The sequence below is a fragment of the Muntiacus reevesi genome, chromosome 20 (genome assembly GCF_963930625.1).
Source record: "Muntiacus reevesi chromosome 20, mMunRee1.1, whole genome shotgun sequence".
Taxonomy (NCBI): domain Eukaryota; kingdom Metazoa; phylum Chordata; class Mammalia; order Artiodactyla; family Cervidae; genus Muntiacus; species Muntiacus reevesi.
In genome coordinates this window covers 52,079,847-52,107,459 of record NC_089268.1, presented here as the reverse complement: position 1 = coordinate 52,107,459, position 27,613 = coordinate 52,079,847, and the positions used below count along the sequence as shown (strand labels likewise).

The 27,613-nt window shown below is 44.7% G+C and overlaps 1 protein-coding gene across 4 annotated transcripts in view; it reads right to left on the bottom strand.

The window, feature by feature from the left end:
* EXOC2 (exocyst complex component 2) overlaps positions 1 to 27,613 on the bottom strand; it is a 120,637-nt gene that overhangs the window by 40,990 nt on the left and 52,034 nt on the right. For all 4 annotated transcript variants that reach the window (XM_065913309.1, XM_065913310.1, XM_065913312.1 and 1 more), the window contains exons 10-21: positions 27,487 to 27,589; positions 24,242 to 24,360; positions 17,952 to 18,077; positions 15,167 to 15,291; positions 10,116 to 10,181; positions 9,786 to 9,943; positions 9,299 to 9,420; positions 7,965 to 8,026; positions 3,373 to 3,453; positions 3,079 to 3,138; positions 2,325 to 2,386; positions 806 to 872 (exon numbers count right to left, since the gene is read on the bottom strand). In XM_065913309.1, the coding sequence (XP_065769381.1) occupies positions 806 to 872; positions 2,325 to 2,386; positions 3,079 to 3,138; positions 3,373 to 3,453; positions 7,965 to 8,026; positions 9,299 to 9,420; positions 9,786 to 9,943; positions 10,116 to 10,181; positions 15,167 to 15,291; positions 17,952 to 18,077; positions 24,242 to 24,360; positions 27,487 to 27,589 (1,151 nt within the window). The remainder of the gene's footprint in view (positions 1 to 805; positions 873 to 2,324; positions 2,387 to 3,078; positions 3,139 to 3,372; positions 3,454 to 7,964; positions 8,027 to 9,298; positions 9,421 to 9,785; positions 9,944 to 10,115; positions 10,182 to 15,166; positions 15,292 to 17,951; positions 18,078 to 24,241; positions 24,361 to 27,486; positions 27,590 to 27,613) is intronic.

Sequence of the window (27,613 nt, the reverse complement as noted above, 5' to 3'; positions counted from 1 at the left end):
CTTTGCGACCCTGTGGACTGTAGCCCACCAGGCTTCTCTGTCCATGAGATTTTCCAGACAAGGATACAGGAGTGGGTTGCCATTTCCTTCTCCAGGGGATCTTCCCAACCCAGGGATCGAACCCAGGTCTCCTGCGCTACAGGCCTATTCTTCACCAACTGAGCTACAAGGTTGATACTTATAATAACTGTAGAAACGATATATGGCAGGAAATTTAGGTCATGTTTCCTTTCTTGAGAGAAACATACACACCCATCCTTCAAGCTAATGACAAACTGGAGAGGGTTACTATTAATTTTAACAGCTAAATTAACATACAGAAAAAAGCATGTGTGTGAGTTATTCCTAAACACACGCATGTGTTTAAAATACATGTGAGTTTATAGGAAAGGTGATTTGGTTTTGCCATGGAATTTGAGTTTAAATAAAATGCTAATAGGGAACTTACCCCCCCCCCCCAAAAAAAAAGAAAAGAAAAGCAGAGCTTCTCTGATTAAAGAGGAAAACAGAGAAACGGTGCTTATCCTTTGCCTCCTTCCCGCCTTTCCAGCACTAGAGCATGACATGATGCAGAGAGCACCCGGAAACACTCATGCTGTGGCTGTCAGCTAGTAAGTGTGGAATACACACAGAACTGTATCTTTACCAAAACTTTCCAAAAATAAAGCACCAAAGTAAGAGTAGTGTGTTATGGCAATAATGCGGTAACAAAGAAATTTTAGGCTGAGTTATGAAACAGTCATTACGTAGTTTTCAAATGACATGTTTTACTTTCTATTTATCATCTCTTTACGATCTTACTTACAGAAGTCAAACTGAAGTCTTCATGGATACTTCCAAACAGATCAGGAGAAGAAACATCAACGGAGAGACTGAATAGAGAAGTAAGTAAGAGAACAGTTAAAGCACTAAAATTAAAAACATTAATATAATGTTATATGCCAATTATACCTCAGTAAAAAATTCCATAAAACCTACGTAAATTTGACTTTAAAATATTTGGGTTAAAAATCATATAATTTTCTGCTTTTTAATATTTAACACCTAATAGCTCAAAGTAGAAACTGTGAACTATCTGTTACATGGGCCATATAAAATGTGTTTCTGGGATCTTCCCAATAATTTAATTTCTAGGTATAGACTCTCATAATTGAAATGTTTTTGCCATCACAATCCAGAGGGAACTTGTTCAAGCCCATGTTCACAGTAAATGACTAACAGGAGAGGTGAGTCAGGAAATTAGTTACTAACCCACAAGTGGCCAGAGACTCAGAACTGCAGGGGAAGAGACACCAGTAAATTTACAGACACGGCAGGTGACAAGAGACACCTCGGCAGGACCTCTTTCTTTAAACTTAGCCAACTGATTTTAGAGTTCATATGGAAGATGAAAAAGATATCAAATAATATTTTAAAATAGAAAAAGCAATAAAAGGGTAGCAATCTGAAAAAACATTAAAATAATGATAATTGAAACAATAAAAACTGATAGGAAAACATCTGTGAATGAATAGAGCAGAAAAAGTTTAGAAATACCTTCACTGCTAGAATTCAATGACGTGTGGAACAGAAATGGTAACAAAACAAGACTTAATCAAAAATATTAGGAAACTGCTAACAATATAAATTCCTAGTAAATGAATGTGCTAAACATATAAAATCAAAGACAAACCAGAACTGAGTATTTATTAGGCCTCAGAGGAATAAATGTCTTATACAGTGAGAGGCAAAAACCAGACAAATATGGGAAAATCTCCAGCTATCAGTTATGTTACAGCTTTAATTAAGAGGCATTTATTTCAGTATTATTTGTGTGCAAGCAGAAACCTCAGGTACAGTAAGTCTCATGTGCCAAATATTCAGAAAGACGAGGTTTCAACAACCCCAGAGAGCAGTACGATGACGGAACTGTCTCTCGGACCTGGAAACGTCAGGACTCAGGTGTGCCCTGGGCTCAGGTAACTAAGCCGGCCGGGACATCACCCCACCCACACTGCGGGCCTCTAACAGCGGCTGCGACAACGCCCAACACAGAGCGGCATGGCTGCCAACGATGAGGAGTCGTGCATTTTCACTCTCTTATTACAGACCCTGCTCCTCTGGGTAGTGAGGAAGCTAATCGTGTATTCAGTTTGCTCAAAGTGCCTCTAGTAAAGCTGAGACAAGTTCAGAAGATGAAGAAACTGTGCAAAGAATACAGGCCAAATACAGAAACCTGTAATTCACATGAACACTCGCTCTCTTATTCTAAGTCTCAGGATACAAGACCAAACACAGAACATCCGCGCAGACGCTCCAGCAAGGCTGTTCTCAGCTCAACTTACTGTGCAGTGTCTACATCGGCATCCGGTTTGCTGCTCAACTGTTCCAGACAGTATATAAAAACCTAAGTCAAAAATGGGACATTTCAGTGATTAGGAACCCCCAGATGCTCATCTGGACAGCAAAGATAATTTTCCATAAATAACCAGAAATACAGCGTGTACCCTCCAAGTGGTAGATGTGCATATATACCTTGCTGGGGATGAACTGGGCATCCCATATACAGAGCACATCTACACGTGCACATATAAGAACATAAGCACTGGGAGTACATGTCTCCGTGTACGACGCTAAGTGATTAAAAAAAACTTACAGCACCTATGTTTTGATCCCACTATTAAGTTCTTGAATATATTTTATATATGTATTTTATTGCCTTCCTCTCACTCACTCATGTGTTCAACTGTGTGTATGTGCCCATAAGGCACTGGTCCCAAAGAACTTGGGGCTCTAGATAAAACGTGAATCAGTCATGTCCTTTAATCTGTGCTCCAGCAGATAAATACACACACACGTACAAAGTACCACGAGAACACAGAACGGGCAGCATAATAAAAATGAATTACTGGGGGAGGTACTGCTAAGCAAGCTGCAACCATTCTTACCTTGAACTTACCTACCATAAACTATTATGCACTCACACAAAATGAAAAAGGGCACATATGATTGATTGTCAGCATCTGCTCTACACCGAGTAAACAGCAGGGAGACCGGCGGTCAGCACTGTCTCAGGTCTCCACTGCTTCTACAAAGTACCTGCATGATATTGATGCTCAGTTGGCAAACCTCCTCCTGGGTTTTAGGGTGCTGGAAGACCTGTAAGGAGGAAAGAGAATTTTTGTACTTAGCTAAGAAAACTTTTTGTTCATGGAGCTTGATGTGAACAGGGAACATGTGAACAAGGGCACCCAGGGTGGGTAACCCGATGCTGAGAGGGATGCAGACAGAGAGACGGCCTCGGGCCTGAGTGACGGGGCGGCAGTTCTGGTGCCGCAGTGACCCAAACCCGTGTGCTGGGCCCCCCGCCCGGGGCTGCTCCCCGACACTCACGCTGGGCTCTCCAGGCTTGGACTCCAGGACACCACGCAGCGACTGCAGGGAGAGCAGCACGCAGCGCTCGAACTGGCAGGGCTGCGGAGACAGAGCAAACAGGCCTGGGCACGCGGCCCCAACACCCGACTGCCCAGGTGAGCGGAAAGGACGGGGCCACACGTGGTGCCCCTGCCCCGGGGCCAGCAGTCTGCACTGGGTGTCGACAGACAGTCACTCCCAGCCGTGGAGAGGATGTCTAACTCAACTAGAACACAAGTCAGGTAAAACGAGAACTCTTCAACATTCTACTCTTCTGGAAGAGGGCAGGGGCCAGGATGAAGCACAGCTGTGACACACTCTGGGAGAAGCGTGAGCTCCGGGCCTCACTCGTCTCTGGACCCATCGACACAGGTGTGTTGGCAACCATGACAGGATGAGGGTTGGCACCTGTCATTCAGAACTGTCTCTACAGCCACCTTCTGTGTCCATCAAGTCAGAAAATGAAACTTGAAAATATCTCCAACAAATGGCCTATGAGTCTAAACAAGCCCCAGCTGCTCCTACGGGTTTCCTCTGTGCGCGTCCACTTCAGAGGACAGCAGCACGCATTCTTGTTATTTGTACATTCTTGTTACTTGTACATTCTGGAGTGGAATCAAAACTGTCACTTTTTACAAAAAAAAGGCACAGAAATAAAATAGTGGATGGCAAAGCAGAGTAAATGCAATGGAGAGAAGGACTGGGCCCTCAGAGGAAAACAAACGGAGGGGTCTGTCTCAGCGGGAGAAGCCCCTGGGACAGCGAGACCTCAAGGACACGGGCGGCCGCCATGGACAGAGTCGGAGGGGCCGGGGAGGAGGTAGCAGAGCCTGTGGGGACAGCCCCGTGCAGAACTTGCAGGCAGAACTCTCCTCCATACATGCTTCCGTCATTAACAACTTGGGAGGAACTGAACAGAAAAAGGAGACATCGTACACAAACCAAAGAAACACAAGTTTATACTTTCTCACAAGAAGGGATCCAGGCGTAAGAAAAGCTAGTAGTGGTAGTAGTGAAAGTCACTCAGTCGTGTCCAGCTCTTGCGACCCCATGGACTGTAGCCCGCAAGGTTCCTCTGTCCATGGGATTCTCCAGGCAAGAATACTGGACGGGGTTGCCATTTCCTTCTCCAGGGGACCTTCCCGATCCAGGAATCGAACCCATGTCTCCTGCATTGCAGGCAGATTCTTTACGGACTGAGCTACCTCAACTGGATGTCATTTTAATACTGCACTCTGGAGCCGCCAGAGGGCACCAGAGAGAACGTGCCAAAGTCCAAGTGAAAAAAGAAGGCTGGGGGCGGATACAGAATGAAAGGCCACCCACACAAAGTATTTAGAGTGAAAAGCCTCTTAGAGCTGATGAACCCACCTACCTGCCCAGAAGGCAGGAAAATCTAAGCCGTTACCACAGTAACACTGGGAGCTCAACCCCAGATTTCAGCGGCAGGCAGCTCAGTGCTGCTCTCCTGTGTGGCCACTTTGCTCTCCTGCACTAGGGTCAGGGTCAGGGTCAGAAAGTGAGCAGGAAGCCCCGGGGCCCAAAGGCGCGGGGACAAGTGCGTCCACACGGCTGCTACTTCTTTTTTTCTGAAGAGAAAGAAAAGGCACCATCTCTGCATTTTGTCAGTGAATCACCCAAGTTAGCGCATTGTAAGTTGTCACATTATCATTCCAGTTACTCTGAAAGAAGAAAATTCTCAGAATTATCCAAACTGAAAGCAGGCAGAAAATATTTTCAGCACTTGTAGAAAACAGGATGCTCTCCAGCGAGTGTTTCGGGCACAGGCCTGGGGCAAAGCTTGAGAGCACTTCCTTAACTCGATAAGGACTCACAGGGAAAGCAAAACAGCCTCATGTCAAACAAAGGGGATCAATACCACAAAATGCTAAGATAACAGAGTCCTATGTGAAACAGCCTTTGAAACAACTGACGCCCTGTTCAAACCTGTGAACTCCAGATGTGCCACAGGTCAACACTCCTGACTGGACCCTGCATGTGGCTCCAAGCCGGGATTCATCTTCCATCCCGGGAAGTCTGTGCCCTGGGCTGACAGCCGCTCAGCTTCCGCAGGCTGATGGGGTGAACATGCTTCCTCAACAACGATCATGAGACATACTGGCTGGCGCCAAATCACCGTAAAAGGTTTAGATCTCTGGCTTGTGTGTCACGAGACATGAAATTAGCTATTCTACGGTTACAGTCTCTGACCACATTACGGTTTAACTTGACTAGAAACAAGTCTCTACAGTAACCATCTCAGAGGACCTTTCAGGGCATTCATCTTCTACAAACCTCAGACGTGGCCATCTCTCACACACTGTGGACCCAGACGTGCAGCCACCACACACACTCACGTGTGCACGAGGGACATTGACCTGCAGAAGGACCTGAAGCCAATAGTATTTTATGACTAACTAGTTCGATTTCTATTAGGCCTTTTTTTTTTTTTTAATGAACATAAATCCCTGAAGGCAGATGCTGTGTTTTCTCAAGATGAACATACATCTTTTTCTTTGTACAACATGATCTGAAGCTGGAACCAAGACCCAGGGTCAGGCCTGCACTATCTGCTCTGCCCTGGCTTGTGTCATTCAGGGCAGGTATTCAGTGGGGCTGGTCCAGTGACGTGGGGCTGCCAGGCTCGCTGTGATAATTAGGGAGGACAGGAGTATAGGAAGAACTTTGATAATGGTAAGGCTTCATGTAAATGTAGGGTCCTTTGATTATAGTGGTCCTAGTGTTACAAATATAGGTTAATAAATTAAAATCCTCTGTGTATGTATAAAGCTTTGTGGGTTACAGCTTATTTCTATAGCATCTTGTTTAATTCTAACCAACAATACAGTGAACAAACATTCTGCTGCTTCTTTAGCTAGAGGCAGAGACGTTACGTAGCTTTGGAAGATGCTCAGCACTGAGACAGCCGAGGAGAGCCAGGTCAGACGCTGAAGCCGGGCAGCGTCTCCTCCTCGCTGTGCCCGACACAAGCACAGCGCCAGCCAGACATACGCTGTGGGTGAAATATTTTACTTTCCAGGAACCACAATATGGAAAGTGAAAGAAAAACAAATTTTAATTTATAACATGCAATATATCAAAGTATTATTTCAACATGTAGGCAACATAAAAAGTTGAGACATTTTTCTTTCGAGTTGTGGAGTCTGAAGCTACGTGCCAAGTGGCTGCAGTTTGAACGGTACAGGTCAGTTCCATACCTCCTCCTCCTAATAGAATCTCTTAGTTATAAGAGAGTTTGTATTTAAACAGGAATAATAGTGAAAAATAAACCAAATAAATTAAAACAAAATTTTAAAAAATCCTTTAAAATATAATTGTAACAGAGTTATTAAAAATAAATTTCCTAATTTCAGCATGATTTAATTTACAAAAATTCAGAAGTGAGCACTGGTATTCCACACACACATGCATATCTTTGTATTAACTTAAAAGAGAAACCTTGAAAAGAAGGAAAGAATTTCAACTTGTCAAAAATTCCGCAACTGCCAGAGAAAGACTGTGGACAAGCACAGAAAAGAATTCAAGGACATGAAGACACATTCCAGGGGACGGCTGCTGCTCGGCAGCCTGAACCCACTGCCCGCTAGGTGTGGCAAGGCAGTCCCTGTCTACTACGGTAGGACAAGTTATTGGACAAGCAAGGTGCTCGGCCGAAAAACTACATTTTTTCCCCAGCATCTGTTACAAACAGTGGTAGGCATGTGGCCAATTAGATGTAAATAGCTGTCAGTTATGGCTCCTGGGAAAATGCTGGACTTCCCTGTGGAGAGGAATAAGGCCTGATGTTATGGCTGGAACTGCAGTTGCCATCCTGTGACCATGAGGTATCTTGAGAAATAAGCCACACTAAGAATCACAAAGCAGAGGTCAGAGCAGCCCTGCACCCTGCCTGCATTGCATACTGCAGCTGCCACACCAGTCGCACATCTTCAGTGCGAGAGAAGAAGGACATGCCCCTTGTTTAAGCCACTGCGTGTTTAACCTTGCCTAAAACCCACCTAGAGGGCTGCTGTGGACCCATGAGACAGCTGGACAACACGCAACTCACGGACCCGGCCTTACTGTCAAGGGGACTCTGAAGAGCCTCAAAGTCCCATCTGGACAGATGGCAGCTCTAGAGCGGAAGGCTACAGTTTTAACTGCCCACCTGACCTCGTACTTATCTGGAGAAATTCTTATTGTCCTCTGTTTTGCCGTAGGGTCTAGCAACAACATTTTGTTTTTTTCTGTCCTGCTGTTCTGAAAACTTCAAGTTGCTGGGAAGCTTAGAATTACATTAAAAAATGTTAACACAAACAAAAAGCAGGAGTTACAGGATGAAGAAAGATCACTCTAAAGGTGATCCACTGCTTTTACTAATTTTTAATCATATGTGGTTAGTATTAACCAAAAATGACTATGAGAAGGAAAACTTTAAGAAGTTTGTTTCTCCATTTCCAGAAAATTTTTAGGGTTGCAACAGTGCACTCGCTCACTATTATCATAATAAATCAACTATGCTGAATGTAACAGACACTAACGACTGATCATCCAGAGGAACTGAGACTTACTAGAGACGTCAGGCCGTCGCTGTCGACAACCCAGTCTTCCTTCTCCGCCAGTCTCTTGATGTCTGCAGGGAACACAAGTGCACAAGCATGTCTTACTGCAGTTGCCTCACTGAGCTCCAGAGACATAAAGTCCATCAAGGCTATGGTCTGTAACTGTTTTATATAAGTTTGCAAAAAATTAGTGAAAACAGGGATAGGCTTCCTCGGTGACTCAGTAAAGAATTCACCTCCCAATGCAGGAGTCCTGGGTTCAATCCCTGAGTTGGGAAGGATCCCCTGGAGATGGAAATGGCTACCCACTCTAGTGTCTGTGCCTGGGAAATTCCATGGACAGAGGAGCCTGGTGGGCTACAGCCCATGGGGTCGCGAAGAATCGGACACGACTGAATGACTAACACACACCTAATTCTGGAAGACTCAAGGATTTAAATGTGTGTTACTCACTGGATTTTTCTAATAAAACAATGTAAATAAAACTGTCTACTATGCAGCCCAATCTGAAGAATGCCAGGCCAGGTTCACTGACAACTTCACGTTTATTCAGCACTCCTGATGATGTCCAACAGGTACAAGACACAGGGCATTTCCCCCAAGATTTCTAATAACCGGGTGGACTCTCTCTGTCCTGCACGTTCCCTACAACCACAGCACAATGCCCATGGCAGGAGAAACAGATCTGGGCACACTTAAGGGCCCAGCCTTCACCTGGGCCAGAGGCCAGTTTTATGCAGACACAGCCGGCCTATGATAAAGTCCTGAGGAAAGACACCAATGGTCTGCACCATTCATAACAATGTTCTTGTTTGTTTTTGAAATATGTAATACCCGAAAGGCTGCTTTGTAAAGATAACCTTTATTCTTTATGACTATATGCAAAAATCCTGAAAACTCTAAAAGTATTAAGAAAATGAGCATCACCTATAACTTCTGCGCAAAGAGAAACTTAATTCTTTTGACTTAATGCTGTTTCTAAATAAAAAATTTTAAATATACATGTATATTTTCCAAATTAAGATCATACTTCATACACATTTTATAGTCTACTTTTTACACTTGACATTTTCCATAAGGATGTTCTCATATCCTTAAGTATTTTTCAAGAGTATCCATTTAAGTTCTGCATGGCCCAGCATCTCAAAGCAAACAGGATTTGAAAAGTATTCAAAAAAGAAAAAAAAAAAAAAAAAAAACTACACTGAACAGTGACAGATGACCTGAAACATTCACATTTCTCTAAGAGCATCTGACCGGTTTCTGAGGATTTGGGGACTGGAGAGCGGCGGCGTGTGTGGGTGACTGCTGCTGAGCCGACGTCACCAGTTCTCTCAACACACCTTCAGCTGTGTGCTGCAGGGTGACTACCACGCAGCGCACTCGGAGATCCAAGACGAGGTCCTGGATGGTCTGCAGCAGGTCACTAGGGATCTCAAGGGCGGCCAGCGATTCATACGTCAGCCTGCGGAACAAACACAGCGAGACAGAGGTGAGCACAGGGGGCCTGGAGTGGTTCTTAACAGCGTTTTGGCATCCCACCACGCTTCACGGTGACACTTACAAGCTACTGCTTTATGCTGAAAACAAGGATGGTACAATCCATGACAAGGATTGTAGCATTCACAGTGACATTGATTAAACAGTGACAAAGGTGAGACTCTCATCAGACCCAAGCACCAGGAAGGCTCAGGAGCTGAGTTATTAGATGACACACAGGGAACAGTGGACACAGAAGGACAGAGCAAAATTCTTTGCTGAGTGTATCTTTTTTTTCCCTAAAAAGACAAAAATATTTGCCCCTTCTCCAGAGAACGCGCCCACACTTACCTGAGAGTCTGGATGACGTGAGCCAGCCACTGTCCGGAGAGCTCGGCCTTCGCCTCCCAGCCTCCGTGCTGCCGCCCCCCGCCCTCCGCCGCGCCGGGTGGGAGCAGGGCCCCGCGGACCAGCTTCACGAGACACTGCATGATTTCCTGGATCATTTTCTACATGTGAACAAACAAGCAGGACTGCACTAAAAGACATCGAACTGGACTGAATCAGCTGGGGGAGTCAGCCCGCACAAGACAGACGTCTTGAATGGAGATCAGGCCTTCCAGAGTCACTTTAAGAAAACCCTACCCCAAGAAGGAGTCTACATACTTATCCTTAACTTACCTTAAAATCATTTTGTCTTTGCCTTACATTCTTTGATCTCTCAATGTGGCCTGACTTCTCAGCGGTCTGAATAATGAAAATAAAAAAACCCCAAAAACCTATTAGTTGTCTCTAGAAATAATTCATAAAAATAAGAAATGTTTAGCTGCTGTATGTAAAGAGAGTGTAAAATATGGTTACAACTTGATTAAAAGGAATGTATAAGTAGTAGTCTAAGTCTCTGATTAAGGGATGACTAATTAGAAAACCCTCCTTATTCCAACAAGAAGGTATTTATCTTCCTAAAAGCTTTAAGTACAATTCCCATAAATAAACCTAACTATTAAGCTGAAGCTATCCTTTCTGTGGGTGAATTTCACATGCTGTTCTCATCTACAACTTTTTATGGTTAAACCTACAGGCATGCAGCCCACAATACTGCTCCAGCATCGCTGCCCGGGAGTGGGTGTAGAAACGAGAGCAGGAACAGCTCTGGGTGGGTGCGGCCATCTGCGGCCCCCCGGTCCACTGCCCCCCTCCCTCAGCGTGTGTGTGTTCAGTCGTGTCCGACTCTTTGTGACCCCATGGACTGTAGCCCACCCGGCTCCTCTGTCCATGGGATCCTCCAGGCAAGAACACCCAAGTGGGTTGCCATGCCCTCCTCCAGGGGATCTTCCTGACCCAGGGATTGAACTTGCGTCTCTGGTTATCTCCTGCACTGGCAGGTGAGTTCTTTACTAATGCACCACTTGGGAAACCTGTCCCCACACTCCACCCACAGGGACTATAAGCATGAATGGTGGCGTTTTATTTTTTAAAAAATTACACATCGGCAATCTTCTCCCAGGAATTTTTGTCCAGTTTGGAGGGAATGTATTCTAGAACTGACTGTAGAACCAAGTTTTCCTCTGATTTCTCTTTCTCCTTAGAGCAATGTGTAGAAGACTACCTTATACTGATTAAGAGAGAAATCTGTTTAACTGGATTTCAGTTAACTTTTTATTATCAAATTTTCTTACAACCAAATATTATTCTATAGAATGTCCTATCAGGACAAACTTGGGACACTTTCCAAAGGAACACCATGAAATGGCATAATATAAAAAAGCTCACCACCATAACCTTAAAAGGAAAAACACTGGTATATTTAGGTGGAGAACTTTAAGTCAGGAATAACTGCATTATAAATGCTACGATACTGACACCAAGGTAATTTTAAAATACTTCAGGTAATGTCATTTTTTAGGTATAAGCCAGAGAAACTGTGGAGAGTCATCTACATGATCAACACTATTGACCCGAAGCAGGAAGACAAGGATAAGGATGCTGGTGTTTTCACCAACAGTCAGACGCCCTGACAGACAAAGCCAGCACACGCAGACACACACCCTTCTCTGGACTAACTCACACTTCTTGTGCAACTTCTAATGTTTTTTTCTTTGTAGTGATGCTTTTTTTGAAAGAATGAAAAATCATGATAATAATTCAACAAGCGAATTCCTAAGTCTCTTGGCCAACAACACTCAAAATTTTGTACACCAGGATTTACAGAAATTGCTGCTCTTCTCCCTTTATTTTTAAGACACTTGAGAAGTAACTGAGTTGACGCAGAGCTGTGGTGAGATGTGACCAGAGGAGCTCATGTTGGAATCTGACCAGCTGGAAGGATAAGAGGCGCAGGGTGAGGTGGCCACTCCCCAGGGCTCCTCCTGAGGCTTCAACGCGCAGACACAACTGATGAGATCACTGGGGACTGAACTCAGCCTCCAGCCCTTCTCTCTGGGGTGGCACTGAAAGTTCCTACCCTCTGAACCCACGGCCGGTCCTCTGGACGAGTCTGGCCTCAGTGGGGATGAGACACTCACTAACATGCCTGCACACTTAGGAAGTCACAATATTAGAAGTGAAGATCAAATATATACTTCTCAGTACTTAAAATAAGTCACAAGATCACAGTTCCAAATTCACATCTCCAGCCCAAATCTTTCCTCACAGAAAGATCTCCTTTCCGATTCTGAATTTCAGATTGCCTTTTTGGTGTCCCCAGAAGGCCTGAGCAGAACAGGATGAAAGGGTGGCTTTCTGGGTCTGGAGTCTGCTGGCCTGCAGCTGGGAACCACAAGGGTCTTCAGCATGCTGACTGTGGATCTTGGGGCTATTAATTCCACAGTCCTGGGAGACAGTTTCTTGGAATAAATCCATTCCCTCTATATATATACTGCTGAAAACAGAGCCAACATCCTGGTAGCTGTTTTTCTGAGCCCTGCCCATAAGACCTGGCTTACTGTGCTGTGGAGGAAGGGGAGGGACTCTGAAAGAAGGCGTAATTTGTCTCCGTGAAGGGTTGTGCCCATATAAAACTAAGTATCCTGACTGTCAGATGACATTTTTCTTGTTGTATCTGCCAGCACTAAATGCTTGTCCAATGGGAAGATTACTTCAGAGTCCTCTGTCCTGTGAAATAGCTTTGAATCAAAGGAAAGAATAAAAATCAACTGTTAAAAACATACTAAAATTAAGGTTAAACTCTTCCACGACATTTTGCCCACCAAACAGGTGCTACTGCTGCGTGCAGACGCCAACTGGACAGAATGGCTGTTCGGGCTCCGAGGGCCTGTCTCTAAGCATGTAAAGAGGTGAGCAGGTGGAGTGAGTGGGCGGGGGCATCAGTCGTAAGGCCTTCCTCTTCCAATTGTTAAAAAAAAATTGTTACTTATTATTTTTATTCGATGAAGAGTTGACTATCTCCAACATGCTGAATTATGTGCAGTGTGCCCTTTCAAAGTTTTAAATGGAAAACTTAATTTTGAAACAGAACATTTTAATTTACATTCTATGAGTTACACAACTTTTAAAAATGCTGATTCCTGATATTTAAAAATTTGGATACTTTAAAAGTTCTCATCTGAAAATACACCATATTTAAAATATATCTAAAGGTGAGATCTTACCCTACCATTAACCATTTCACTAGCTAAAACCCTTAACTCTTTCCTGCACACACAGACCAAAACTACTTTGTGGTAAGACCAACGGTTAGATTGCACTGTTTTGATTCACATATGTTACTTCACATGGCCGTGACTAGTCTGAAGAACTATCTGTTAAACTGCTGGAAACTCCATCTAAATCTTTTAACGGATGAACTCTAATAAAACAAAACAGTTTTACAACAAGAAAAGATAAGAAATTTCAAGTAAGTTGTAACTAAATATTTCAGAGCTTTCTTGTATGAGATTCAATACCAAAACCCCTGGACATCTTCCCAACATTAATTTAATGAAGTCTCCGGTTTTCACTCACAACAGTACCCTCTCCTAACTCCATTCCCGCCACTGTCCTCTGAGGTCTTACTTGTTTTCCAGTAGAGGATAACTTAATTTAAAAACACACCCAAATCTGTACAGTAAATTACACTTAATAATATTACTACAAGCTTTTAAGAGAAGTTTATGACTATAAATAGGTAGAAACTCCACAGGCAAATCCAACTCAAACAACTAATTACAGTGATTTTTTTTCAGGGCTAATATTATTCCAGAGCTCATTTATTTTTCATCTGCAATTAAATACTTCTTCTAGACATTTACCACAACTAGGTATAACCTGTAAGGCAGGAAAATATAGTCCCTTTTCACTACATTATTGCAGATAAAAAATTCTAAAAAGACTCAAGATAAGATGACTACTGTCCATGTTGGGGGAGAGCACCTTCAGAAACTGATAAAACTGGAAGGAAAACACTCTGCTGGAAAAAAGAAAAAAACAACGACAAGCTTCAGGCAGTTTCCAGGGCTCCGCTCCCCCAGGCTGTGAGCACCAGCCTCAACGTCACCCCGCGTGTCTGGTCAACACCACTCCCTCACTGCTTACAGCTATGAGACACCTACTGTGTGCCAGGCCAACGACACTTCAAATACTGGAAAGACTACTGTCTCCAAATAGTAAGAGCAACATCTTATTTATCCACCAGACACTGTCGTAAGCATTTCATGTACCATTACCTGCCACATCGCAGCTAGTGAGCTACACACACTGGATCTTCAAACGCTGACACTCTGCAAAAGAAGCTACGAACACGCCTGTCCAGGCAGTGGAGGCACCTCCCCTTTCCAGTCTCAAGAGGGGCCTGCTTTGGGGGGGCAGGTAAGAGGGTGAAGGTACGACATGGCAGGGGGGGGCGTTGCCTCCCACAGAGGTTGCCGCCCTCACGGCCGTGATGAACAAAGATGCGGGCTGGTGGGACCCGTGTGCAGTGGAGCGCTGACAAAACCCGCTTCAGGACACTTGAAAGCACGCTCCTCCTTGGGCAGCAACAAGCAGGTCTGCATGTGTGAATGCCAAGCTGTGTATATGCTGCATGAGAGACTGACCTCTGCACAGTTAACTTTCAACAGAGCTTTCTCATAACCACTGATAAAAGGCCTCAGAGTCTACACCCTGGGACCTGGGGGCCTGTCACAGGTGAACAGGACGGGAGACAGCAGAGCTGCCTCCTTACGTCCCTAACTTCTGTGCTACTAAGTGTCTACGATCAGCACGCTGAGCGCATGTGCAGCTTGTGAGAATGTAAAGGCTTAAACAGCTTCTCAGGCAAATCACACAAGGGCCAGGAACCAGGGTCTTTAAGTTCTGTCCAACCAGGAAATTCCCACTCACTTCAGACCCAGGTGCAAGATGCAAACACTTTTTCCTTGTTTTATCATTGTTCCCTGTCAACTGCATAACAGTCTCACCCACAACACAGCCTGACTGGCACTGTCCTCACTCCAGAGGACAGTCTTGTTCTCTGAGTGGCCGTCTCCCCAAACGCTCACCCACCTTCCGGGAGATACTCACTGCTCTCTCTCTACAGTCAAGGGCACCGAGGCCAGAACAGGGAGGTCGCTTGATCAAGGCCACACAGCTATTAGTGTTAGGGCTGTGTAGAATTTTCAACTAATTTTAAAATATCTGACAATAGAGGCTCTGGGCTTCTGAGGTTTTAAAAAAGTCACTTCAAAATCTAAAATGATTAAGACTAGAAACTCACAATGACTGAGCTACACCTATAGTCAAATCTGTACACATACCTCACTGAAAAGGCTTCCATTAACATATGAAATCCAGAGTTTCCAGAAGTTGGGCAGCTGACTTAAAACAAGCTTGGTCAATTTTTCAACAAATGACACCCGATGGGGAATTCTGCATCTCCACGCTAAAGGGGAAAAGAAGGTAACAGCATTAATATACTTTTGAATCAAGAGTGAAAATCTCTTTAAACACAGTGCTGTGCCCACAACTACACAGCTGGGCAGTGGTGCAGCCAGGAGCCCAGGGAACCTCAGAGCCGGGCCCTGGGGAAGAAAAGGGTGCGGGAGCTCCACAGGCAATGGGGAGCAGTCCTCCTGGCCAGCCCAGTCCTTTCAGCAGGGGTTCCAGAAGGCAGGCTACTGTTCCAGCAAATTAACCACAGACCTTGCAAGAAACACACTTATTTGCAAGTAACTGATAAAGTCTCACACTCTTTAATGGGAGACAGCAAAACCCAGACACTCAACATTGAACATTCTCAGTGTCTGAGAAACAATAAAACATGATTAGCCAGGATGAAAGGCAGGGAAAAGAGAATGAGAACAAGAAAACTGGGAGAAAACTAGTTAAAAGTAGTTAAGAGTAAATGACAGAGATGGAATTAACCCACAAGGACAATGTTTAAGTAAAGAAAAACACAAAAATGATGAAGAATGAAAGGGGAGAAATTCAAAAGAACCAAATGGACGTCTAGAGATGGAAAAACCATGTGAAATGCTTAGGCTAGTCACTGACGATAAAACATCAGAGAAGCTAAGGCAGAGTAATCAACTCCACAATGAAGCAGCGTGGAAAGACGGGTGAGGGTCAGACCTCCACAGTCCATGGAAAACCCACTGGCTCAACACACATGCCACGGGGGTCCAGAAAAGGAAGAAGAGAAAGGTATCTGATAAAAGTGACTGCCCAGAATCTCCCAAATTTGATGAAAACTTTCAGAATTTGATAAAGTAGATGCAAGAGGCCTGACAAAACCGAGGCAAGATAAATTTGAACTACTCGAGGTGGATCATGGCAAACTAAGATCATGGCATCTGGTCCCATCACTTATTGGCAAATAGATGGGGAGACAATGGAAATAGTCAGAGACTTTATTTTGGGGGGCTCCAAAATCACTGCAGATGGTGACTGCAGCCATGAAATTAAAAGGAAGCTTGCTCCTTGGAAGAAAAGCTATGACCAACCTAGACAGACTATTAAAAAGCAGAGACATTATTTCACTGACAAAGGTCCATCTAGTCAAGGCTATGGTTTTTCTAGTAGTCATGTATGGATGTGAGAGTTGGACTATAACTAAAGCTGAGCACCAAAGAATTAAAACTGGCTTTTAAACTGTGATGTTGAAGAAGACTCTTGAGAGTCCCTTGGACAGCAAAGAGATCCAAACAGTCCATCCTAAAGGAAATCAGTCCTGAATATTCATTGGAAGGACTGATGCTGAAGCTGAAACTCCAATTCTCTGGCCACCTGATGTGAAGAACTGACTCACTGGAAAAGACCCTGAGGCTGAGAAAGATTGAAGGTGGGAGGAAAAGGGGACGAGAGAGAATGAGATGGCTGGATGGCATCACCGACTTGATGGACATGAGTTTGAGCAAGCTCCAGTAGTTGGTGATGGACAGGGAGGCCTGGTGGGTTGCAGTCCATGGGGTCGCAAAGAGTCAGACACAACTAAGTGACTGAACTGAACTGAACTGACTAGAGATGGAGATGATATAATTCAGTCAGCCTCAAGTGTCACTTCTGAGTTAAGCCTGTTAGAGGGTCAGCTGGCAGCAGGGCAGCGCAGAGCAGAGCAGCAGGGAGAGGCGCACACAAGGCGCACGGACATCGTCACCCTGGTCAGGGAAGGAGGCGTGCTCTGACCCTCGGCAGTCTGTCTAGGTCAGACCCCGGGAGCCTCTGCTCACAGAGCTGCATGGCACACACTGGACAGCGGCCGGCAGCGGCGCTCCTCCCAGCATTTACTCCAGTGTCTTAAAGGGGGACACTGACAGTTACAGAGAGAACCTTCCACTTAGCACAAAAGAATCATCTGATTTTAAGTCGTGCTTATGATGGACATTCATTCATATTATTATCTCTACTCCAATACTTGAAAGAATAATATGAAATACTTTGAAATAATCTTCAGAGATATTTGAAATTAATAAGAAGTATTTCTATTACCTTATCTGCATTCCTTACATTGATTATTGAGGTTATAAGTAATCAGTGACTAATAGCATCTAACTGCTACATGAATGCACTATAACCAATGTGTTTTGTATTTCACATATGTAAACAAACAACAGACAAATGTCAACCTCAGGAAAAAATGTAACACAGTTACAATTTGAGATGCCTTACCCCAGGAAAGACGATTACCAATTTATGATTAATATTAAATGAGCAACTTTTTTCAAACCAAATTTTAAAATTCAGTAAAAAGTTGTCTACTATTTTTCTGTACTGCCTACAGAAATTAACTTTTGTTGCAACATTCATCCTGAAGAAGTTCTCAGAGAATTTTTTCTGTGACATATTTTGAAAAACTCAACCACAGAAACGTGAGTAACACTGACCTATGCCCAATGATTTATTAAAAAATCAAATGGCACTTCTTTAATGTTCAATGTAAAATACATTGTGATTATCTAAGTTTAATTTCTGGGCTGTTAACAAGTAGAAAGCATGATGGCTGGTAAAAGCAGCAGGAACACAAGTAATGATGGAATTTTCCAGGAGAAAAACGGCAGCTACACAAACACAAATCTGAAAGAAAAAGCGGAGGGAGACACGCACCGTCATCCCGACCAGGCTGGAAGCTGCTGCCCCTCTTCAGCGACGCCGTCTGCCCGAGGTGACCGGGCGCGGGGGCGCGCACCTCAGCGTCGAGGTCCACCGGGGCGCCGTGCAGGCCCGGGGGCCCTGCAAAGAGACGCAGTGTTTCCTTGGACTCCCGGAAAGTACTAGGTGATTTAATGGACCGAAATTTAGACCCCGCTCTAAATTTCCATCTTTTAAATAAGATAGCAACTAAAGTAGAACTAGAAACATTTTGTCTAAATAGCTTTTAAAAGTCACTCCTACCATACAGATTTGGAGGATTAAATCTGTTACTCTGGCTTAGTACAGACACAGAACTTGTATATCATTTCAGAATGAATGTCTGGTAAAACAGAGGGGGAGGGGTCATAAACATACAAATCAGGATGAAAAATCACTTTCTGAAAAGCAACTCGGCACTGGGAAAGGAGGGTACAGAGTCTAGTGGGGCAGACTTGCAGCATACACCTCTGCCTCTGAATTCCACCATTTCTTTTTCTGGGTCATGGGGCCTGGCTTCCCATTTCTGTTACCGCTGCCAGCCGCCTGGGCCGGGTCCTTCCCAGCCCACACTGTGAACATCCCAGAAGCTAACGCGTCACTGACGGGACCGCCGGTGGATGCTGCACTGTCCCAACAGCGAATCAGATGTTCAAGCGCTGGTGTACTTACTACTAGTCTCCATTTTAATTTGGAAGCTAATTTTGTCTTTTCAAATTAGATTAAGAAACAAATGTACAATCGTGTAAAATCCTGCTGAACTGCATCTAGTATGAAAACAGCTTAAATAAACTTGCACTGCTTACCCACAACAGCAGCAATTTCCAACGGGATGCACTGTGAATCAGATTCACAGCACCCTGAATATCATCTTGATATCTTCTCCTGAAGAAAGGACAAAGCGAAAGGACAACCAGACCCCCACTGCGCTAGACAGAAGGCTGCTGCCACTACAGCCACAAGCTGGTACTGTTCTCCAATCCCTCTCTCCTGGATAACTTTCTTCTGTATATCCTCTATGGCTTACAAATCTCAAAGCAAGAGAATAAAATCCTAGTACAAGAGTCTGGAAGCACTGTCTCTTCTAAAGCCGCTGAAACAAGGGTGAGCAGGGAGGGCACAGCTATGCGGGACTCAGGGTGGGGGAAGCACGACCAGCACTGCCCACCTGGACTTGCCTTTTCTCTTTAAATCAACATCGATCATTCTGGGTTCATGTTGCTGTGAAAAACATTGAGGAGAGAAACTACTTTTTTAAATCTCCAAAAAATAAACTTTAGAAACTTCCTGATATATATCCTCATTATAACAACTTTAAAATAAAACTTATTTTATTAAGATATCTAATATATGTATAAAAACACATTTACTGTCTTTTTAAGCACAGACCTGTTTTTGTAGTTTTGCAGAAAACTTGAGGAATCTGTAGCAAGTCTCCTAGTGGAAGCTACACCTAACCTGCTGCCTGGGAGCCACCTGAGCCTACGTTATGGAAACACTGGAATTAAACTTAGTAACCCCACTGATTGTCTACATAAAGGTCCCAGTTGTGTTTTTTAAATATCAAAATAAAATATAGTTTAGTTATACTGTATCAATTCACAAAACTGCACATAAATTTGAAATGTAATTTATGCATGTATTTGAAGAGCCTGAGTTGAAAAATACAGCCTTTATGTATTTTAAGACAATTGGATAAACAAACATTTTATTTCAGCAAGTAATTAACCTGATAATCTGCTCAACATTTGAAATATTTAAAACAGGAGATATTTAGCACAGCCTCTATGCTTAATATTGTCCCTCTATAATAGATCCATACTGTGATGGTTCAGATTAAACCTCTCAGACGTGAGGTATCAATCTGCATTTTCACACAGAACCGAAGCCACACAGAAATGTATCTCCTTCTGTCGTGTGACTGTGTCGTGTGGCTGTGTACAGACCCTCCTGCTTCGATCTATTCTAGAAGCGCTGGTCTGCCTCTACCCCGCCACGCCGCTGGGAATGACCTGGGAGGACGCAACAGACTGATGCTCCCTGGAGTTACTAGCTTGTATTTTTTAAGACTTAAACTCATTTTCAGAACAAAGGAAAAAATGCCTTTGAAGGTTACCTTTAAAAATCCTGTTTGAGAATGTCGGTAGGGGGTTAAACCAAAAGTTTTTCCTGACAGGAAACCTAAAGATTTAGTCTCATTTTGGCCCTATTTCATAGGAATTTTAAGAGACAAACGACACTTCTTATAAGGCGGTAAAAGTTTCGGAAGAGAAGCCAAACAGTTAAACTAGCGCAGGCTGGAAGAAAACAGATTTGTCCACAGGCATTTATGCTTTAAAGATGAATTCTTTAATGCTGATCTTTATTCTTGCTCTTTCTCCATCTTTGTCTCCCTTTAGAAAAGCCAAACGTTCGCACGTGGGCTACAGAGGCAGGCCACGAGGAGCAGCGACGCGCTCCCGGGTGACCGGCTGGCGGTGCTGAGGGGCAGCGGTCACCTCCTGTCTGAGTCCTGGTGTGCACCATCAGGCACCACTTACCAGGCTGGTATGTGCTATTACCATAAAAGTGGCATCCAGAGAAGGTGCTGCTGCAGTATTCACAAGAATAGCACCCTGGGACCTACCTCTGTGGACAAAGCTTCATGTGCAAAACAATCGGTCCTGGAAAAACGTGGCTTTTATGGAGGATTCAGTTCAGTTCAGTCATGTCTGACTCTGCGATCCGATGGACTGCAGCATGCCAGGTTTCCCTGTCTCTGAAAATCTACCACCATCTTTGCTCATGAGCTTTTCTTGAAAACCACAAGACAAATACAATTGGCATTTTTAACCCAAACCACCATGCAAAACTTTTAAAAAAATTATATTAGGTTCCTTAAAGTAATGCATAAAAACCAGCTTTACCTACGAAGACATCTTCTCCTGTCTGAAATATTTACAGTCTATCTTTTGTTTCACATAACAAAGACTGTCTCATGTCTTAACTCTTCTGCCTGGGGGTGAGTGAATCAATTTCTCTTCTTTGGTGTTAAAGTCCAAGTGCAGATGTCACAACAGAAGAACTCACAATCCATTCTTTAGATTCAGAACCCAACAAGCCTTTGGTTTGAAAACAGGTTCCTGAGAGGACCTGAATGAAAGTGAAGAAGCTTCACAAGAAGTGACAAGTGTTCGAAGAGACGTAGGCACTGCCATCACCACGCCATCAGCTCATCGAGTTCAGAAACCCATGTGATGGCGCACTGGCTTCAGGAACAGAACAGAGAAGTCTGTGGAACTGTGTGCCCGACTCGGAGAAGCTGAGCAGTCCTGTGGCTCCTGAGGCAGCTCCCTCACATGCGAAATAGAGACCTAAGTCATGTCTGAACCAGACAATGTCCCAGGTTTCTACCAGACCCACAAGCTTGTGATTATGAGAGGATGCCAACAGAAAGTCCAAATGATATTTAGGAACCCTGCCCCGTACTCACCTAATTTCTATTACACGTAACTAGGATATCTGTAAGCGGAAGTCCCATCAGAACAACTAGTTGTAAACTAACAACAACAACAAAAGCTACAGTTATTCCCAGCAAACTTATAACTAAGGCCAATATTTTCTATAAACATCCCCCCCACACACACGCCTTCACTACATCATTACAGCACCCGCGCAGAGCAGACAGACGCACAGTAGAGCTGACGTGTCCAGGGACACTCACACTGACGACAAGCAGGAGAGCATCTAGGGGCCAGGTGGCCCCAGGGACACGATGTCACTAGCGGCTACTTCTTGTAAAAAATACAAGTTCTGTCTCCATCTGCCTGATGCCTTTGCACTGCCATCATCTGCCTCTGCACTGACCATTGATTAAAAAGCCACAGTATCTATGTACTTCAGGAGCTACTGGACATATTAAACGGCTTTTGGAATTGACAGTTAATTGAATGCTTGATATCAAGAAAGTACTGGTAACACTTCAGGTAATGATAATAGCTTTCAAGAAGTTCAAGTGATATAGTTTTCACAAAGCATGTTTATCTTTGAAAATTACATATTGAAATAACTATAGGTGAAATGAAGTGACCTACTTCAAAAATAATTCAGGGTGAGGGATGGGTTGTAGGTAAAATGAGACTGGCTGTGAGCAGATAACTGTCTAAACTGGGCAGACACAGAAGAGGTCAGGGGATCACCCTTGGTGCTCCTAAGTATGTTTGGAATTCTCCAAAATAATAAACTCCTTCTGATGTGAGCTCAAAGAATATACCAGCTTTGCAATTAAAGAGCATGGACTTGTTAGGACTGTCTATATTGTTTATATTAGGTGTGTTTGCTGACAACAGGTGGATATGGCTCAAGATGTTCTTCTGAATGTCAAAGGACAGTTAAAATCATAATCTATAAACATCTGGCTAATGGATTTAGGAAACTTACACTGTATTGTCATGAAATTTGTGGAGTAAATTCTAAGAGCTAAAACTGTTACGTTGCACTTTTCAATCAGAAAGACCAACTTATGGAAATAACTTTACGTAAACCTCATCACTAACAAAAAGGTTCCAGTCGACGCGCATTCCTTCAATTATGCCGCCAGCAAGGAGCAACCTCGACAATAGGCTTGGTCAGATCAAGTAAAAAGGCAGGTCTCCAATCACACAGAAGCGAGTGTCCTTTTCCCTAGAGATGCTGACTTTCAGCAGTGCTGGGTGAGTAAGTTCAGAGATGCTGACTTCCAGCAGTGCTGGGTGAGTAAGTTTAAGGAAATACAAAGGCAGGTCTCCAGTCACACAGTGCAAGTGTCCTTCTCCCCAGAGACGCTGCCTCTTGGCAGTGCTGAGTGAGTTAAGTTTAGCAGTATGAAGCATCCAGATGACAAGGAAGGACTCCACCAGGTAAGGCTGCATCTCCATTTACCTCCAAGAAGGACCCAGACTTTAGTGACGGGATTTTGGGTATCGGAGCTTTCAGGTACTGATGTAATGGTAAGCATGAAATTTCCTGTGTGGTCTTTATAAATTACACACGTTTTCCAGAAATTTGAATATTTTCATAACTAAATCGTGCAGTCGGATTGTTTCTTACAAGCCTGAGCAGGGAAGCCTTCTGACGGACCCCAGCCCTGTCTGTACTCCTGGCCATCTGACCACTCTTCTGCGGCCCTTCCCTGGAAAACCACACTCCTTGAGGCTCAGTGGCAACAGCGCCTCCTCCAGGAATGTCCCAGGGCCTCTGGTTAACCAGGCTGAGGCAGAGTTCTGTACTCTCCTTTTCGGAATACCTCTCACAATTATACTTACGTGACAAATAAACACCTATGTGACTTTTTAAACCATGTCTCTCTCGCTAGGGGACAAGCTCCAAGAGGCTGGAGACCACATGGGTCTGCTCAGCGCAGTACTCCAGTCCTGAGCACGCACCCACCACAGTGTCTGCCAGCCCTGCTGCACCAGAGTCATCCAGAAGCTGTGAAACCACTGATGTGTGGACACCACCACGAGAGTCTAACACAGTGGGAGGGGAGGGGAGGAGGCTGGGGAGTGACAGTCTTTAGAAACACCAGGGGACTGTGTCAGGCAGCCCTGGGTGAGAACCTGCCTGACCGAGCAGACTCCAAGCACAAGAAACTGAGGCCTCCAGAAACCCACGTGGACCTCAGACTGTGTGTGCTGTCTGATGTTTTCACTTGTTAAAACTATAAAATAATTAATGACACAATAGGAGTTTGGATATGGTATCAGGAAAGAGATATTTGGGTTTTCCTAAACATTAAGAATAGAAAAAAACTGATTCACAGCTAGAGAACACTCAGATCCAAGCCAGCTAACCCACGACAGACTGTCAACAAACGTTGCGGCCTCCCTGTGTGCTGCCTTCTGTGCCAGCACCGCTCCCTCGCCGCCTCACTCTCCTCCCAAACCCAGCGTCACCGAGAGGGGAGGGCACCCCTGGACTCAGCTCAGGGCCTGGTGCGCAGAAGAGCTCAACCGGCAGCTGATGGAGAGACGAAGGCACGTGCCTGCTGATAGACACAAGTACCATCCCTACACGCTGTGTCACTTCCGCTGGAGCTCCTGTCCCCTGCCCAAAGCTCTGCCCACACGGCCAGTCCCCCACGAGACAGGCGTGCTGAGGCTTACCCCACGCCCCTCAGTCCCCGGCTCAGGGGGGATGCTAAGGTGGGGGTGGGGAGGGTGGCACGGGCATGATGAGCATGAGTCCCCCTCAGTCAAGTCCCCCAGAGCATGTCGAGTGACCGGGGAGGACGCCACGGAGGGCCTTGCCTTTGAGGTCCCGCACGCAGCCCTCCCGGCAGCCGTGCATGAGCTGGAGGATCCACCGGTGCTGGGCCCCGATGCACTGCCACGCAGGGTCGCCAGGCGCGTGGAGGTCGGACAGGTACCTGAAACGGCAAGGCCACGGCTGACCGAGTCGGCTTCTGCTGCTCAGCCGTAAAGTCAAAACGAAAGCCAGCATATGTTAAAGTCACAGCTTTTAAGGATACCTGAAACTTTGTTAACTAGTAAAGCATTCGTCAATCCTTACTCTTTAATATTCAGTTCTAAGTGAAACGTATTCAAATGTCCTTGCATGCAATTAACAATAAAAGTACATTTTAAAACGCCTGGACTTTATAAGAAGACGACCAAGATGACAAAGACAAGTGTGCTGTGGTCCTGATCACAGTGCTCCGACTGAGCTCCCTGTCACACAACAAACACCAGCAGAGGCCTCCCTCCGCCTGATGACCTTCTTCTCTGGTCTGAAACACACGGCCACGAGAGGGCAGTGTGACCCTGCTTTCCATACCCTCTAAGCAGGGCAACCGAAACGTCAACCACCGCACTACACAGAGGCTTGGGGCCAGCAAGCACTGAGCTCTAAGTCTCAACTCTAACTCAGGAGAAGACAGTCTTCCAAAAAACGCAGTACAGATGAGCACTGTTCTTAGTTTTAAAATAGGCTGAAAAATATTTAAAGTCTTCTTTGTTTGTGAAAATTCCCAACCCAGATACACAACTGAAGTACATTTCTGCTAAAAAATTGACAAATATTATTCAAAACTTAGCCCTCATGAAATACGTAAATATAACACGTTAAAGCAAATTAAATCAACTCCAAAAGCTGGACTTGCTGTCTTGAAATTACTCCAAACCTTAAGCTGTCTATTGTCTTGGGGCTGAAGTTCCGTTTAAGAACAAACGGTGGTGACAAGCGTGACCTCTTGCAGGGACACAGCTGGGCCTCTCTCCCAGGTCCTCCAGCGCCAAGCACTTCCTTACCCAGTCTTCTCAACCAGCAGTTAATCAGAGGAGGAGTCAGTCAGTGACCAACAAAACGTGGCATTCGGGAACAACCCCCTCCCCACTGCACGCTCAACGGGGGCGGTGGTTTTCTGCGGGGTTGTCCTGTGTGGGCCCTGGGCTCACGGGGCCTGGAGCCTACTGAGCTGAGCCTGTGAACTGTCTGTCTGCTGGGGCTTCTCCTCAGACAGGAGGAGCTGTGTGGGCCCCAAGGCTCCTGCACCAGCGGTAAACACAGCACCCCCCCGCCCCCCCCCCCACCTTCCTCTCTGATGCACGCACGTCCCTCTGCTCAGTACCCCCTCAAATTTTAAGGCTCTTCAGCCCTTCCAAAATTTAAGAATAATCCTTTTTCTACCATCTTGTTAATGGGTATTACACAAAAGTTTTATGAAGAAAGATAAATTTGTTGTCTCAGAAACTCTACAGTGTTTCAGTTCAAAAGTACAACTTGTGTTAAGCTTTCCCCTGGTTAAATGACTTAATTCAGTAACTTTCATTTTTTTAGGATGTAGCTAAAAACATATAGCTTCATTTCAAAGATCTTGGCTTAGAATATGATACGGATTATTGCTACTTCCTTTTAAACTTTGTTACCAAAGAATACTTTTTTAAAAGGTCTTTTAGTAGGAAAAAGGTAAGGAATGTTAACTATGAATGAGCACAGACTCAAAATTTTAAACTTTAGGAATTAGCCATTAGGCATACTTAGACATGATTTTTAACAATGACCAAGGAGAGAATCACACCGATATGGGAAGAAGCAGTGATGCGTGGTACTCTGCTGCTTGGTCAAGCTGCTAGCAGCAGCAGAGCAGGGAGAGAGGGAATCGTGAGAACGCCTTGACCTAGAGTCAGCAGTGAGCAGCCGCACGGCGACAGGCTGGGCCACACGCTCGGGCCCTGCACAGCTTCCAACATGTGGGAGCTGAGACTGCAGTTCTGCTGATAATAAAGTTGAGGGCCTCCACCCCCACTTGGTGCTCACGGGATGACTCATCATAGATTCCAAACTCCAACAGATATTTAACCTGGTTGTGATGTTTTTCCTATTCTTTAATAACTAAACTCTTAATTTAAAAAGGATGATAAATTGCTCCATGTAGTCTCAAAGTGTCAAAAATACAGATTAAAAAGTAAATAAATTACCTGACATTTTCAGTGACATTCTTGTTCTTTTCCTTTTGAAAGGACAGGGAATAAAGCATTAAATAGGCCATTTAAAAGAACCTTTTAAAATATCACTATCTTTTAAATGGTATCTAGTAGGTTAACCAGTCACGGGAACTGTGCATGAGTTATCTACACAATGGCAATTCATTACATAAAGAAATCCTGCACTCGATAAGGTTTAACATCATTTTCCTACCAGGAAATGTAACAGAATAACTGTAATTATTAGTGAAGCAGCATGGCAGAACACAGACAAGACGCTAAACAGCTTCGTATCCTTGATGACAGATTAACCTTCTTGGAACTGTTACTTTACATGTTAAAAAAAAAAAAAAAAGAAAGAAAAAGCAGTTGGATAACAACACACAGTTAATTAGCAGCATTAAATTTCTATGATTCTACAAGCCAGAAAAATTCCTAAGTGCATGCTTTCTTCTGGGGACACTTGGAGAAAAGCACAGACAGGCTGTGAAGGCAGACAGCCGGAGGCCCCAACCTGGGGGCAGCCGGCACCCCAGCTCCCCACGCCTGCCCACGTTAAAACTCCTTCCCTCTTGAGCAACACAGTTCCTACCACGTTGTGGGGTGCACATTTCTGCTGCTACTGCCATCCTTTCCAAGTAAGCGTTCCCACTTCCTTTCCAAGCCTGGAAGCTTTCAGAGCCCTCCGCTGTTGAGCCCCGCCCTGCCAGCAGCACTGGAGCCCTGTGGGACAGCGCCACCCCCGAAGCCTGCCAGGGAGCAGCCCCCCAGTCAGGGGGCAGCGCCCCAGCCGGGTTAGACCCTGCGGACAGGAGGAGAGGGCAAAGAGGCTGCTTTCCCTTCACCCACACCGGCAGGATCCTCTTGCCTTTAAAGGGTGACTGCTCCCCAGTCTCTGAGTGCACACAAGAACCTGGTGTCCTACGTGGGTCCCCAGACCTCTGCTGCTTGTCTTCCCTCCTGCCGTCTCAGCACTCTCCCAGTTTCCCCGAATCTCTGTAAGAGCGACAGGACGTGTCCAGCATCACCCAGATATACGTGATTCATCAAAACTCTCGTAGAAGGTTTACCTTATATAACGTTTCTGGTCATGTAAAGTCGATGGTGTCTCAAGCAACTTCTCTAGAAGTAATTCTCTTAAAGCTTCAATCCGTGTTTCTACTTCAGCATAATCTGATTAAAAAATGGAAAGAATTA